Source organism: Ornithorhynchus anatinus, chromosome 11, assembly GCF_004115215.2.
Source record: "Ornithorhynchus anatinus isolate Pmale09 chromosome 11, mOrnAna1.pri.v4, whole genome shotgun sequence".
Taxonomy (NCBI): domain Eukaryota; kingdom Metazoa; phylum Chordata; class Mammalia; order Monotremata; family Ornithorhynchidae; genus Ornithorhynchus; species Ornithorhynchus anatinus.
In genome coordinates, this window is record NC_041738.1 from 24940332 (window position 1) to 24956955 (window position 16624).

Genomic DNA, 16624 nt, shown 5'->3' on the forward strand with positions numbered 1-16624 from the left:
GTAATACCTTGGAGGAAAGGAAGAATGTGATTTGGTGAAGCAAATACAGTAGGCTATTTCATATGGGAGGAAGCAAGAAAGTTGTATCCTCTCTCTGATCCATACTTCACTGGGCCGCCCGGATCACTTTTCATAAACATCGTATTGTGCGTGTCTTCCCACTCCTCAAAATCCTTCAGTGTCAAACAGAAACTCTTGACCGCTGGTTTTGAGGCACTCAATTAGCTCTCTCCCCCCGCCCCACCCAATTCCCTTATGACTTTCCTTCCCTTTCACATCTAGCACTCCACTGCTCTCCCCACCTTCAAAACCCCTATAAAATTACAACTCCAGGAGGCCTTACCTGATTGATCTCTCTATCTCCTCACCCTATTTCCTAGCGATATAACACTCCAGCACTTCAGTGTCACCTAAACCCATGTGTCCCTCCCATAGCCCTTATGGACATATCCTTAAATCTGTCACTTAAACTCCTTGAATGCTGGGATTATTTCTATTAATTCCATTGGATTCCCCCAAGTGCTTAACGCAGTGCTCTCCTTAAACACTCAATAAATATTGTTGACTGATTGCATGGGGGTTGGTGAGGAAATGTGCCTACACTAAGCAGAGACCATTAGTTGTAGTATAGAGTGAGGGGGAGAGCAAGTTGGTGTGAGGGAGCAGGTGGGTGGGCTGGCCTTGAAGCCCCTTGGTCAAAGACCAACCAAAAGATTTACAATATGGCGGCTTTGTTATAAAGGAGTTCATAATAAAGAGATTCTGTTGTGGTAGTACTTGGTGTTGTACTCTCGCCTCGCCTAAGCCCTCCCTCTGGCCTGGAACAGCCTCCCTCCTCAAATCCGACAGTCAAACAGTTACTTTCCCACCCCACCCCCAAACCCTTATTGAAGGCACATTTCCTCCAAGAGGTCTTCCCTGACTAAACTCCCCTTTCCTCTTCTCCTACTTCCCTCTGCATCACCCTGACTCGCTCCCTTTATTCATCCCCCCTCCCAGCCCCACAGCATTTATATACATATCTGTCATTTATTTATGTATATTAACAACTATCTCCACCTGTAGACTGTGAGCTCATTATGGGCAAGGAATTTGTCTGTTGTACTCTCCCAAGTGCTTAGTACAGTCTTGTGCACACAGTAAGCGCTCAATAAATACGATTGAAGGAATGAATGAGTGAACTGACAATTGATGAGTGTCCTCATTTAGTTCTTTTCATTTGGAATCCGCTGAAGACTATTTTGGTGCAGGGTTGTTTCCTGGTTCTGGCACTCCTTACGCTGGTCACTGATGTGGAAATAGTTCCATAATGCTGTGTCTCTTCCTTGTTCCCTGAATAAGAAAGAGGCAGCTAACCTGGCCATGTGTGAATAAGCCCCTTGAAGGCCAATTACCAAAAACACAGTCCAGTGGGTTCAAATTGTTATGGAACATATTGTAGAAAGTGATGATTAGCATAATCTCTTGGAGAGGCAGTGGGCCCTGTCACCTCCGTTCTACGCGACACCTCAGACAGTAGCTGCCCCAGTGTGTATGCCCTATAAATAATAATTCATAATAATGATGACTTAAGAGATTTCATTTCATTCTTCATATTAAATGCCAGTCTGTGTTTTGACCTGGAAAGTCAGTTACGGTACTTAGTCGGTTTAATCTTATTTTTTCTCGTCGCTCTTTTTTACCCCCACTACCGTCTATGCCCTTTTCATTGTATGAGATAGGGTGTACAAAGTGACCTCTTTCTTTTCCTTCCAGCTGGTCAACTCAGCCAGTCAGCACACTTAGCTCTCCAGCTGCCGTACAACGTTCTGGGTCTGGGCCGCAGTGCAAATTTTCTTGATCACCTGTTCGTCGGTATTCCCCGTCCGTTAGGAGAGAAGGTAAGCCTGAGGGTATTTTTCTAGCACTACTCAGGCAGCACTTTGTTTCTAAAGTATTCTGATTTTTCTTTAGGTAATCTATTTTGGAGGAGGGGGAGGGTAATATAATTAGTTGAAAATCTGCAGTGTGGTAATCCTATCCAGAACACATAGTCAAGTCAGGCAGTAAATTGAGAGGAAATTAATCAATCAGCAGTATTTATTGAGCACCTACTATATGCAGAGCACTGCATGAAGCACTTGGGAGAGGAAGCAAAAGGAAATGGCATTGGTTTTGAAGCACTCAATTAGCTCTTTTCCCCCCACCACCACTCAGTTCTTATCCTCATTCCTCTCCCAGTACTCCCCAGTTGTCACCCTCTGCCATACCCTCAAACTCCCAATTTAATAGAAGAGGCAGGCAGACACCAGGTATTTGAAAATAGAGGGAGCAAGAGGAAGAACAATGCCAGAAACAAACGTGTGAAGGTAAATTAGATGAATAAACAAATATAAGTAGCATGAGTAGAAATACCGTTAATTGATCAATAAGTATCTTAGACCTGTTGCTATCTATATGGACGTGGTAAGGATGAGTATAAATGCATGAATGCTGAGTGTGGTCTGGTCGATAGAGCATGGGCCTGGGAGTCAGAAGGACCTAGGTTCAAATCCCAGCTCCACCACTTGTCCGCTGCGTGACCTTGGGCAAGTCACCTAACTTCTCTGGGCCTCAGTTACCTCGTCTGTAAAATGGGGATTGAAGACTGTGAGCCCCATGTGGAACCTATGTCCAACCTGATTATCTTGTATATACCCTAAAGCTTAGTATAGTGCCTGGCAGTAAGGGAATAACAAATACCATTTTTAAAAAAAGGGGAGGGGAAGGGCCTGGCTCAAGTTGGGGTAGGAGATATTCTCTCATTATGCTCCTTTTCTGGCAGAATCCTAGCCAGAGTACTCTTGAATCAGCTACTAAAGAATATCAGTCGACCAAACCCTCCCAGAATGCCAGTGTGGTTTCTCCATAGCGTGGCACAGTGCACATGATCTCTGTGGCCCGAGATTTCAGGAAAAGCACAAGCAGCACTAAAACCTCCAAATGGTTTTCATAGATCTTACAAAAACATTTGCTACCATCAAAAGATCTGAGTTCTGGAACTTATTTAGCAACTCTGAGTGAGTGCTTTCTCTGAGTGTGAGGGACAATATTATAAGGTCCTCACTGGTAAATTTCACCTTCAGTGACACCTTCTCTGGGTGTGTAGGACAAAGTTGTAATTTCTAGTGCTCTTAATTCTCAGGAGCCCTGGGTGCCTATTGGTTAAAACAAAAGCATCCAGACCCGGGCTAGCGACCCGTCATTGAGTCTTATAAAAGACCTGAAGGTGGAAGGAATCTCCTGACATCATATGATCAGTCCCCCGGCCATTAGCCCAGAGAATAATTAAACTAGCCAGGGCAAGTGGGTACTATGCTTTCCTTAAAGAGCTCCAGCAATGAGCAGTTACAGTCTCTCTTGATTGCTCATCCCAGAGTGTTGTCAGTCTAATAGTCATGAGGCTTTTCCTTACGTCTAACCCGGGTCTCTGGATACATTCTCTTTGGTTCTCAGTGGACATGGAGAATAATTGGCCCTCATTCTCCACATACAAATGGTTTCTAAAACATGGAGGATGCACACTCATGAAAGCCCGCATTTAAGGAAGCACACACTGTAGTTTTCACTGTGTCTGACGCCACACACAAGGCATTTCTTCAGACACTCCAGCATGCTGTATCGAGACAGGCTCACATGGTCAGTTGAATGTTTCCCTCTTTTTCTTTTTCTTTTCTTGTGGTATTTGTCAAGCACTTACTAGGTGCCAGGCACTGTACTAAGTGCTGGGATAGATTCATTCATTCATTCAATAGTATTTATTGAGCGCTTACTATGTGCAGAGCACTGTACTAAGCGCTTGGGATGAACAAGTCGGCAACAGATAGAGACAGTCCCTGCCGTTTGACGGGCTTACGGTCTAATCGGGGGAGACGGACAGACAAGAACAATGGCACTAAACAGCGTCAAGGGGAAGAACATCTCGTAAAAACAATGGCAACTAAATAGAATCAAGGCGATGTACAATTCATTAACAAAATAAATAGGGTAACGAAAATATATACAGTCGAGCGGACGAGTACAGTGCTGTGGGGATGGGAAGGGAGAGGTGGAGGAGCAGAGGGAAAAGGGGAAAATTAGGCTTTAGCTGCGGAGAGGTAAAGGGGGGATGGCAGAGGGAGTAGAGGGGGAAGAGGAGCTCAGTCTGGGAACGCCTCTTGGAGGAGGTGATTTTTAAGTAAGGTTTTGAAGAGGGAAAGAGAATCAGTTTGGCGGAGGTGAGGAGGGAGGGCATTCCAGGACCGCGGGAGGACGTGACCCGGGGGTCGACGGCGGGATAGGCGAGACCGAGGGACGGTGAGGAGGTGGGCGGCGGAGGAGCGGAGCGTGCGGGGTGGGCGGTAGAAAGAGAGAAGGGAGGAGAGGTAGGAAGGGGCAAGGTGATGGAGAGCCTTGAAGCCTAGAGTGAGGAGTTTTTGTTTGGAGCGGAGGTCGATAGGCAACCACTGGAGTTGTTTAAGAAGGGGAGTGACATGCCCAGATCGTTTCTGCAGGAAGATGAGCCAAGCTCCTCACGTTGAACACTGTCCAGATCCCACATCAGGCTCCCGGTATTAATCCCCATTTTACAGACGAGGGAACTGTGGCACAGAAAAGTTAAATGAGTTGCCCAGGTCACCCAGCAGGCAAGTGGCGGGGCTGGGATTAGAACTCAGGTCCTCCCCTAACAGTGTTCCAGCTAAAACACACCGTTTCACTTCTCTGTGCTTCTGTTTCCTCATCTGTAAAATGTTCTTCCTCCCCCTTAGACTTGTGAGCCCCATGTGGGACAGGGACTGTGTCCGAACTAAGTATCTTGTATTTACCCCAGCACTTAGTACTTAGCACATTGTTAGTTTTTAATAAATATCAGATTTATTGATATTATCACAGAGTAAAAAAAGTGTTCTAACAGAACGGGGAATAATTTAAGACAGTTATTTAATAGCTCTTTAGACTTCTCTTCTAGATTAAAAAAAAAAATGCCAATTGTTTTACAGGCTTTCCTCATAGACCTATTTTCCAGCCCTTCAGTCATTTCAGTAGCTCTCCTCTGGTCTACCTTTTTTCTCCAATTGTTTTTAAATATGAAGTACAGTTCTCTGGAAGACTCTACCAGTGCAGAGTATTATAGGAGAGTTACTTCCTGGATCTTGCATATCGTGCTCCTGCCAACACATCCAAAGTGCCATACTGCATTTCTGCATTGCTAACTCATTGTCCACCGCTGGTACGCGAAGACTCCCGGATCTTTTCCACATTCTAGCTTCACTGTTGGATCCAGAACATTCCAGGTGGCACTGAGAGTTACTTGTGCCTGTTTTCCAGTCCTTTGTGATCAGGGGAAGCCCAAGAATGAGTTCAGAAACCTCTGGGCAACCCTCACTAGTTAGAATCCTCATGGGTCTGGGCTCTTGGCTTGGACTTTCCACTGGGCCAGCCCTCAAGTGGGGAAACCAAAGAGAAAGATGGCCTAAGGTGGTCACAGAGTTTCCATCTTGAATTTTTTTTTTTTTACTTCAAAAATATGGTAAAGAAACAAAATGTCAGGACAAGGGAATTTCACTGGGAGCTTTCTGCCACACTTCTGTGAAGCTGGTGTACCAGACCAAACCACCAGTGTGGTGAGTGTTGTCCTGCCCTTTCTTGGCTTCCCAGGCCTCAAAAGGCATATCCTCAGAGCCCAGACCTGTTCCGTAGACCTGAAATGTGCCTCTGATACCACCAAGAGGCTGGAGTGACCTGTGCGTCAATAAAGCAAGCAGTCAAGCCCAGTACACAACCTAAATTTGCCAGGTCTGTCCCGCAGCAGAGCCCTTTTGAGGTGCTGACACTCCTGCCTCAGCTTTGGGAAGGTGAGAAGAGGGAAGGCCCATATCTGCAGTTCCAGATCTTCTAGTCCATAAAGTTCACATTGAATAAAACTGCACGTTGCTTCAGATTCTGCCACGTACAGAGTCCAGGTGGCATAGTGCACAGGAGCAACAACGTATACAGGGTTGTGTGCCACAAAACTCCTGAGAGTAACCTAATAAGGAAACTCCTCAGGCAGTTGGCCCACAAATGTCTTGTTCCGTTTGTGAAGTGTTACAGATTTTTATATTATCTTAATAAAAATGTCATTTGCCGTAATCCGATAATGACTGATAACCTGATTCTGATAATAGGCTTTTTTTTTCCCCTTTCTATTTTTGGCTTCCATCGTCGTTCCTTGCAGGAGAATTCACGTGCCTTGAATTCTTCTTTTTCAGACCATCCGAAAACAGGAGTGGACGGCCATCATCCCGAACTCCCAACTCATCGTCATCCCGTACCCTCACAACGTTCCCCGCAGGTAATGCCAGAGCCTGAACTCCATTGAGTCAAACGATACTGTGAACCAGGAGAGTCAGAGATGCAGTTACATCCCAGAGAAAACCTCATTCCTGCTGTGCCCTAGTGTGAGAGCCATCATTTCATTTGCTTACAGTAAACCTTAGAAGACAAAGCAGGCCTAGAAAGAACACTACCCCCGACACGTTTCATGAGGAGCAAATTAAATCCTGTTAGAGAAACAGCAGGTTAACAAATTTTAAAATGTCTTCATTTTCTAGGTAGATAAACTGGCCTTCACTTCACCATTTATATATTCTAGGATAACAGGCGCATTGTAATATTAATAGGCACAGATCTGATAAGCAGATACCATTTAGTTGAAATAGTTGAGCAATGAGAGCCTCACTTTTCAGGCATTAGCATTTATCATTAAAGGATATATAGTTTACCTTGCATTTCTCTTTAATTTATCATAAAGTACAAAAATGGAAGGTACTTAAACCACAGTATACTTCTATACTTCGAGAAGCAGCGTGGCTCAGTGGATAGAGCACGGGCCTAGAGGTCTGAAGGTCATGGGTTCTAATCCCGACTTCAACACCTCTCTGCTGCGTGACCTTGGGCAAGTCGCTTCGTGTCTCTGGGCCTCAGTTACCTCATCTGTTAAATGGGGATTGAGACTGTGAACCCCATGTGGGACAGGGACTGTGTCCAACCTGATTAATTTGTGTCAACCCCAGCACCTAGAACCATGCTTGGCGCATAGCAAATGCTTAAGTATCGTAATTATTATTTCCTTTTTCATGTCATTGGGAAAAAGGTACTTGTGCTAAATCTCACAGAGCGAGTGGCCTGGAAAAAAATCCCAGGGACCAAGCCCTGCAATAAGGGTGGAGTTGGAGCCGAAATAGGCCCAAGTGCATTTCCTGGTTGTTTTGACAGTTGTGCATCTTGCATATAGTCCAGTTGTCTCTCAGTAAAAAACGCTGTGATATCCACATCCGTACATTCCGCAGTAGCATATTGCTCCAGATTTCTAGGTTTTGAAACTGAGGTAGTGTGGCTTGAAGGTCAGCTCTCAACCTGAATTCCAACTTCACACAGAAGGAAATTGAGAATTAAAGAACAAAGGGCAGAACAGATCTGAGCGTGGCCGATAGTGTTGGCTGTCTGCCTGTACCTCGATGTATGCAGTTCTGTTGGTCACGATAAATCCTGAGACTCGGGGTCTGAGAAACTGCGAGGAGCAGTTGATTGAGGTGCTAGTGGTTTGTGCAGTATCGCTCACTCTCTCTTCACTGCCAGCTCCCATGGGGTCTCAGAGTGCAGTTAGCCAAAAGCTGGACAGGGTTGCAACACTTGGTGCAGTGAAAGTTTTTACCCAGAGGACCCATTTACAGCAACTAGTGCAGCCGCCGGGCTGTAGCACCGTGACCTCATAGTGGGTTCCTTTGGTAGCCACTGTGCTCTTCACTAGTCACACTACCCACACTATTCTGGGGGGTTCCTGCTACACTTGACTACTTAAAACAAAAATCTTCACCACTGATGGCATAGCAAGGCAGAATCAGGTCTAGAAGCGAAGTCTGCTGACTCTTAAGTCAGTACACTTTCCACAGCTCAGCTTTTCCTTTTTCTTGGGCTTGCGAGGGAACTCTGAGTAAAACATCTTAAATCAAAAATTAGGCCTAGAAGAATTCATCCCTATGAGATGAGGTTTCTCTCTTTTTTATAAGAAAGATAGTGGGAGGGTTCATTTTCTTTTTTGAATTGTAGGCCTCATGGTCTTACTGCTCGACACTTTTTGGAAAATCCGTATATCTTTCTGCTATAAACTCTTCAATGTTTTTATCTTCCTATTTTTTCAGAAGAAATGATTTCTTGCAATTTATGAGTATAATAAAATGCTCATTGATTTCAGTTTTTAGTATTTTTCAATATTTACTGACTCCAAAGTCTAACCTCCTGTCAGTAATTCTTAATTATGTTCCTGAAAGAAGTCAATATCTAGCTGCTCTTTGTCAGGATAGTCTTAACTTCATTAAACTTTTAAAATGAAGATAGAACTCTTTGTGAAGCAGGAGAGAACACTTTCTCTGGGTAACTACTTTTAACATTGATTGTAAAGTTCCTAGAATTTGCATGTCATTTTTGTTAAATTTTAAGAACAGTTCTGGCATTTGTTAAATGATATCGGTGATGATATGGGTGAAGTGACGGCTGAATCCGATTGTGCTCAGGAATTTAGGATTTGGAAAATGAACTTTACACTTCCCTTTTTGGTGATAAAAATCCTTTTTGTGATGGGATTCCACTTGACCCTCAGGCACTTTCAGATCTCATTTTACAATGAAATCAAACAAAGTCAATAGGAAATCATGTTTGCCCTAAAACCAGAGCTAGGTGGCATTTGATTAAGTACAATGGGATTTTTTTGTAGACCATCTACCAATTCCCAGTGATATAGGTGGTTTGTTAGAAGTTAATTTTAAGGGAAGTAACATGGCCTAGCAGAAAAAGCACAGGCTCGGGAGTCAGAGGAACAGGTTTCTAATCTTGGCTCTGTCACTTACCTGCTGTGTGACCTTGGGCAAGTCACAACTTTTCTATACCTCAGTTAGTTCATCTGCAAAATGGGGATTCAGTACCTGTTTTACTTAAACTGTGAGCATTTGATGGGACCTGATCATTTTGTATCTATCTCAGTGCTTAGTACAGTGCTTGACACATAGTAAGTGACCTTGGCCAAGTCATTTCACATCTCTGTGCCTCAGTTACCTCACCTGTAAAATGGGGATTAAGATGGTGAGCTGTGTGGGACAGGAACTATGTCCAACCTGATTAGCTTGTACGTACCCCAGCACTTAGTTCAGTGTCTGGCACATTGTAGGTGCTGAACAAATGCTGTTTTTTTTTTTTTTTTTACAAAGTGTTTACCAAATCCCACAGAGATTATTAGTATTATTATCGGTACAAAATGTTTGGGAGACATTTTTGATAATTTTGAACAATTATATTGAACGGATAAGCAGTTTGACAGTTTAAACGTGTGTTTCTGGAGTCTAAACTCAAAGAAATAAATGTAAAACATGCCCTTCAGATTGGACATAAAAACAAGTGAATATTACTGTTAAGGAGCTTGGTATCTGAGTAAGCCCAAAGTTCACTAGAACTATAATTCATGGGACAACGCTTCTTTGAATTCCTTCAGTAATACCTGAACTCTGGCAAAGATGAAGCACCACATCAAGTCGGGCTATCTTGGATTCCGTAAATTAAAATAATCTTCTGGGAGCTTTTGTGGTTTTCAGATGTGGATTGGTGATTTTCTTTGCTCTGTCCTGTATAGTTGGAGTGCTAAATTGTACCTGACCCCAAGTAACATTGTACTGCTGACGGCTATAGCTCTGATTGGTGTCTGTGTTTTCATCTTGGCGATAATCGGCATACTGCATTGGCAGGAAAAGGTAGGTTTAATTAAATGGAAATCTTCACTTTTGGATAGCCTCGTGCCTTTTAATTGATATATAAGGCACTGTAGATATTACTTTGAAAAGTACTGATTTAAATTATATCAAGTGACTACTGGTTTTTTTGGTGGTTATTTTTCTTTCTTCTTCCCTTCCTGATGAGAATATTATTGGCCTTATTTCCATACCATTAGTTAAGCCTTCTTGGAAATTAGCATTTCTCCCAGGGAAGAAGCCCTTGGTATTTATAGAGATTAGCATCTAAACACAATTGACAAGCTTTGGACCTAATCCTACTAGTAGGGAAGAAATCAGTTGTTCACTTCCTAGAGAAGAATTTACACATTCAACTCGTCAGCATTTAGAACTCCAGAAGGGCTCAGTGCCACGTGGGGAAGTGAATGTTTATTCTTTTCTCCACCACCAGCAGCACCAGCCCTATTTTGTAGGCGAAGATATAGGCAGAGTTAGTGAGACACATGCTAGTATTAGGCCAGGCTTGCTGTAGGGACTCCACCAATCCTCAAAAATAATTTTGTTGTGAATCTCATCTATCCCACCGCCAATGCCTTGACCATATCCTCCCATGGGCCTGAAACTCTCTCCTTTATATCTGACTGACCACCACTACCGCCATCTTCAAAGCTCTCCTACAATCACATCCCCTTCAAGAGGCCTTCCCTGCTCAGCCCTCATTTCCCCTATCCAACCTCTTCTCTGTGTCAACTCTGCGCTCGGCTGTGTACCCCGTAAGCACTTGGATACTGTCCTCTCCTGGTTCTCCTTCTATCTCTCCAGCCGCTCCTTCTCGGTCTCTTTAGCGGACTTCTCCTCGGCGAGGCTGTGGGAGTCCTTCAAGGCTCAGTTCTGGTTCCCCGTCTGTTCTTTGTCTACACCCACTCCCTTGGATCTCATTTGCTCCCCATGGCTTCAACTAATTCTCCTAGACGTCTCAGCCATCTTGGGCACTGAAGACCACTCCCTTCTCCTTGAAACTGTATCCAACCTTGGATTCACTGACAGTGTCCTTCCTTGATTTTCCTTCTATCTCCCTGACTACTACTCCTCTGTCTCTTTTGCTGGTTCCTCTTCTGCCTCCCACCCTCTTCTGTCTCCCACCCTTTGACAGTAGGCATCCCTCAAGATTCCGTTCTAGGTCCCCTTCTGTTCTCCCTCTACAACCCACTCCCTTGCAGAACTCATCCGCTCCCATGGCTTCAATTACCATCTCTATACAGGTCATTCCCAAATCTACATATCCAGTCCGGACCTCTCGCCTTCCCTGCAATCTCACATTTCCTCCAGCCGTCAAGACATCTCTACTTGGATGTCCTGCTGACCCCCTCAGATTAAGCATATCCACAATTGAACTGCATTTCTTCCCACCCAAACCCTGTCCTCCCCTTTTCCTTCCCAGCACTGTAGACAACACCACAGCACCCTATCTCACCAGCCTGTAACCTCGGCGTTGTCCTTGACACATCTCTGTCATTCCATTCACATATTCAGTGTCATCACATTCTGTGAGTTCTCTCTTCACAGCATTGCTAAAATCCACCCTTTCCTCTCCATCCTAACTGCTACCATGCTGATCCAAGCACTTACCCTATCCCGCCTTGAGTACTGCATCTGCCTCCCTGCCGACATCTCTGCCTCCTGTCTCTCCCCACTCCAATCCATACTTTACTCTTCTGCGTGGATCATTTATCAACAGCAACGTTCAGTCCATGTCCCCCACTCCTCAAGAACCGCCAGTGTCTGCCCATCCACCTCCACATCATACAGAAACTCCTTACCGCTGGCTTTAAAGCAGCTCAGTCAGCTTGCCCCATCCCTCATCACCTCCCTAATTTCCTACTATAGCCCAGCCCATACACTCTGCTCCTCTAAAGCAAACTTACACAGTGACCCGATCTCATCTTTCTCACCGCTGACCCATTTCTCACGACCTCCCCCAGCCTGGAACTCCCTCCTGTTCCATATACACCAGACCACCACTCTCTCCAACTTTAAAGAATTGTTGAGGTCACATTTCCTCCAAGAGGCCTTCCCTGACCAAACCCTCATTTCTCCAGCTCAATCTCCCTCTGCATCATCTCTGCACTGGGATCTGTGACCTTTGGACATTTGATTTTCACCCCGCCTCCAACTCCACAGCACTTGTATACATATCTTCAAATCATATATTATAAATTACGTATTCATTCATATTAATGTCCGTCCGTCCCCTAGACTGTAAACTCCTCACAGCAGGGAATGTGTCTTCTAATTCCGTTGTATTATACTCTGCCAGATGCTTAGTACAGTGCTCTGCACATAGTATGCGCTCAGTAAATGCCATTGAATAAGTGATACCATCTCTATGCAGATGATTCTTAAATCTACATCTCCAATTCTGATTTCTCTCCTCTGCAGTCTTGCATTTCCTCCTGTCTTCAAGACGTCTCTACTTGGATGTCCCACGGACACCTCAAACTTAACACGTCCAAACCAGAACTCCTTATCTTCCCGATCCAAACCCCGTCCTCCCCGATTTTCCCATCACTGTAAACGGCACCACTGTCCTCCGTTTCACAAGCCCCTATTCTTGACATTATCCTCGACTCACCTCTCTCATTTCAACCTTCATATGCCATCTGTCACCAAATCCTTTCGGTTCAAACGTCACAGTCGCTAAAATCGACCCTTTCCTCTTGATCCAAACTGCTACCTCGTAAATCTAGGCATTTGTCCTATCCGGCCTGGATTACTGCATCAGCCTCCTCGCAGACCTCCCAGCCTCCTGTCTCCCCCAGCTCCAGTCCATACATCCCTCTGATGCCTGGATCATTTTTCTACAAAAACGTTCACTTCATGTTTCCCCACTCCTCAAGAACCTCCAGTGGTTGCCCATCCACCTTCACATCAAACAGAAACTCCTTATCATCAACTTTTAAAACAATCACCTCGCCCCCTCCTACCTCACCCTCCCCGATTTCATACTACAACCCACTCTGCACACTGTGCTTTTCTAATGCCGACCTACTCCCTGTACCTCGATCTCATCTATCACTCCGCCTATCTCTCCCACACCTTGCCTCTGGCCTGGAATGCCGTCCGTCGTCGTATCCGACAGACGATTACTCTCTCCACCTTCAAGCACATCTTTTCCAGGAGGCCTTCCCCAGTAAGCCCTCATTTCCTCTTGTCCCTCTCCCTTCTGCGACAACATTGCACTTTATTTGCTTCTCTCTCAGCCCCACGACACTTAGACATAATTACATTAATGTCTGTATCCCTCTCTAGACTCTAAGCTCATTGTGGACAAGTAACGTGTTTACCAACTCTGTTATATTTTATTTTCCCAAGCACCTTGTACAGTGCACTGCACCCAGTAAGCGCTCAATAAATATGATTGATAGGCTGCCTGATACTCACCCCAGCTTCACTAAACTTACGTACAGCAGAAGCAGCATGGTTCAGTGGAAAGAGCACGGGCTTGGGAGCCAGAGGTCATGAGTTCGAATCCCAGCTCTGTCCCCCGTCAGCTGTGTGACTGTGGGCAAGTCACTTTACTTCTCTGTGTCTCAGTTCCCTCATCTGTAAAATGGGGATGAAGACTGTGAGCCTCATGTGGGACAACTTGATTACCCTGTATCTACCCCAGCGCTTAGTGCTCTGTACATAGTAAGGGCTTATCAAATACCAACATTATTATTATATCCTTATACTCTACTATTTCCCCTACCGGTAATTACCCTGCGTGCCTCCCCCTGTGGGCTGTAAATTCTCTGTGGGCAGGGGTCACATCTACAAAATCTGTTGTATCCTATGCTCCCAAGCACCTAGTCCAGTGCTCCGCACATAGTAAGTGCTCAGTAAATGCCATGGATTGATGATGAAAGGGTGATTTTGCTCAAGGACACCTAAATGGATGGCAGAGCCGAGAGCAAAAACGCAGATTTCTTTTCCATGTAGCCCATGTTATTTTCAGTGTTTCTGAAGTGTTTCTATCGAATAACATTAAAACAGTGATCCTTTTATTCTGGTTCAGAGGCAGGAAAAGTGTGATGTCAGCAAGGCATTTTTAATAGCAATAATTTCATAATCGACTGCCATTGGTTCACTGTAAGATAAGAATATTTCTGACTGAGTTTGAATATGTGCACCTTACAGAGCCATTCACTCATTGTCATATTTATTGAGCACCTACGGTGTGCAAAGCACTGTACCTGACCCTTGGGAGAGTACAGTATGACAACAAAAAGACACATTCCCTGCCCACAAACGAGCTCACAGCCTATCAAGTGGCTTCTTCACAAGAAAAAATATTCTAATTTTTCTGTTTCCTTTGTATTCACTGTCATAGCCAGTTGGCAAGGTAGCCAATGAGACCTGCTGCCTCGTCAAAGCACAGTCATTGCTGTTAAGCAAAATGACCATTTTTAACTTTGTGTAACTGTTCTTGTGGAATGAGAATGTTATCTATTTCACTAGACTCATGATACTCTCAAGTCATCATTTCTTAGAGTATTTTTTAATCAACCTCCAAAATGATAACACGAACAACCGTAGTCAGAGGAACATTAAGTAGAATTTCACCTCACGGACGTTGTATCTGTAGTTGGCCCGCTGCATTCAAGTATCAGCCCCAGATGGGCTGGGAAGCAATATTCTATATTTCTGCACCATCAAAAAGCAACACAAAATAAGTGAATTTCTCAAGGGATCAATTCCGATTCCAGACAAAGGCATAACACAGACAAAGGAGGTACCAGCTGCTTTAGCAGAGAATTGCATCCTCCTTCTAAAGGTGCTCTAAAAACACATGCTTATCGCCTTATGATGTGACCAAGGAACACTGACTACCGAGTCATTTTCTGTTGTGTTTTTTTGACGCCTATTTATTTTTCTCTGTCAGCAGCAGTGTTAAAGGTGGAGAAAAATTTTTCCTCCCATCTACTTCTGGATTGATACGGCAAGTCGTAGGGCTTATTCAGATTCTTTTTAGTGCATCATAGTTTAAGAAAGAGAATATGCAAACAGTGAGAAATCATTCCATAGCACTAGAATAACACGCCTTGAGAAAGCAGTCCATAAAGCAGTCTGAAAATATTGAGTCATTAATGTTAAAAACAACCAGTTACGGACTGCTGAGGACGATTAGAGTAAATGACACCTGTTTTCCAGGACTTCTCAAGGTTTAGAGCCAGCTTTTTTCTTGTCCCAGAAATCAAACATGGAAAAAAATATTCCTCACATCTGATACCGGTCTATTAGGTGGTAAAATGTAGTCTAAAAACATCTAAATGCTTGTATTGTTGTTGTTTTATTTTTCAGAAAGCAGATGATCGAGAGAAACGCCAGGAAGCCCATCGGTTTCATTTTGATGCTATGTGACCTGCCTTAACTACTATGTAATTGAGCTGCTCCTCATTTGCTTAATCAAAATACTAAATGCTGGCGAATAGGAAATTGAATGGGATTATTTGGAATGTGCTATTTATAAATGTTGCACTTCTTGGTATTTATTTGGCGAGTATTAAAATGAGGTCCGAATGTGTCGCGAGGTCTTTCAGTTAAGCACTTTGTATATGACCATTTTTAGTCTTTATTTATCCAAGCTGTACATTTTCTTTCTTGGTAGGGGGTTGCATGTATTCTGGTATTTACATACAGATAATCTTCCCCAAATAACAGTGGTGGAAAAGGGGATCATGTGTAAATAAAGAGGAGTGTTTAAATGAGCAAAATTATCTGAGTCACTTGAATTCATCCTGCCACTTTTATCTTCGTAATGTAAAATGTATCTCTCAGGATGAGGTGTCACACGCTAATTATGGAAATTGTGATGTGGGAGGGGGAGATGTGACCTGAGGTATTTTGGGGGTTTGGTTTTAATCCTCCCATGCCAGGAGAATGGATTCGTCGTCGTGGAAAAATAACAGGAATCACCAAGCATGTATACTCTGATATTATATAACTTCCTGACATGACAGAACCCGATCCTTTTAAAGCCTGGACTCGGGGTGGTCGATGCTTGATATTAATCATTGATATTTATTGGGCACTTACTGCATGCAGAGCACTCTACTCATGGTTCATGTGAAAAGCCTACCCTCTCATAGTGGACCTCTCTAAAGACTTTAATTTGAAATTATCTTGTAACTCTATAGAGACAAAATTGTGGAAAAAAGTCTTTAAGGCTATTTAATTTTTCGGGTCGGGGATGAAAGGAATTTGGGACATTAATAAAGGCACCGATCTGGGCCTAGTTCTCCAAGGAATTCTCCTGTTCTCTAAACCTTTAAGTCATATCAAGGCCTTAAAGCCAAGTTCGTGTTTTTACTTTTCATCCCTAAAACATTACTTCTCAAAAATTCACTTATGAAAGTGGAATAAAAAGCATAGGATGTATATTCAACAATTCCGATCTCATTGCACCATCCAAATGGAACTTTTCCATAATTCAGATTCTCTGAAAGCAACTTTTCTTGTTCCGTGTGGTAAAATCATGACTTTCTATTTTCATAATGATTTTGCATTCATTGTATTCAGTTTACTACGTATCTACACATATTCCATGGGTCTTCTTAATAAATGTTCTTTATTAAAACTAAAGACGTGATGGGTTTTAAATGAAAATAATTGGGCTTATTGTTGACAACAATAATTGAGAAGCAGTGTGGCTCAGTGGAAAGTGCCTGGGCTTGGGAGTCAGAGGTCATGGGTTCGAATCCAGGCTTTGCCACTTGGCTCTGTGACTGTGGACAAGTCACTTAACTTCTCTGTGCCTCAGTTACCTCATCTGTAAAATGGGGATTAAGACTGTGAGCCTCACGAGGTACAATCTGATCACCTGT

General features: G+C 43.7%; 1 protein-coding gene across 1 annotated transcript in view; it reads left to right on the forward strand.

Annotated features, from left to right (window-relative positions):
• The window catches only part of ITFG1 (integrin alpha FG-GAP repeat containing 1), a 235946-nt gene extending 219564 nt beyond the window's left edge, over positions 1–16382 (forward strand). The window contains exons 15-18 of the mRNA XM_029075684.2: positions 1756–1880; positions 6249–6331; positions 9662–9779; positions 15102–16382. Coding sequence (XP_028931517.1) covers positions 1756–1880; positions 6249–6331; positions 9662–9779; positions 15102–15161 — 386 coding nt within the window. The 3' untranslated portion in view covers positions 15162–16382. The remainder of the gene's footprint in view (positions 1–1755; positions 1881–6248; positions 6332–9661; positions 9780–15101) is intronic.
• The last annotated feature ends 242 nt before the right edge of the window (positions 16383–16624 follow it).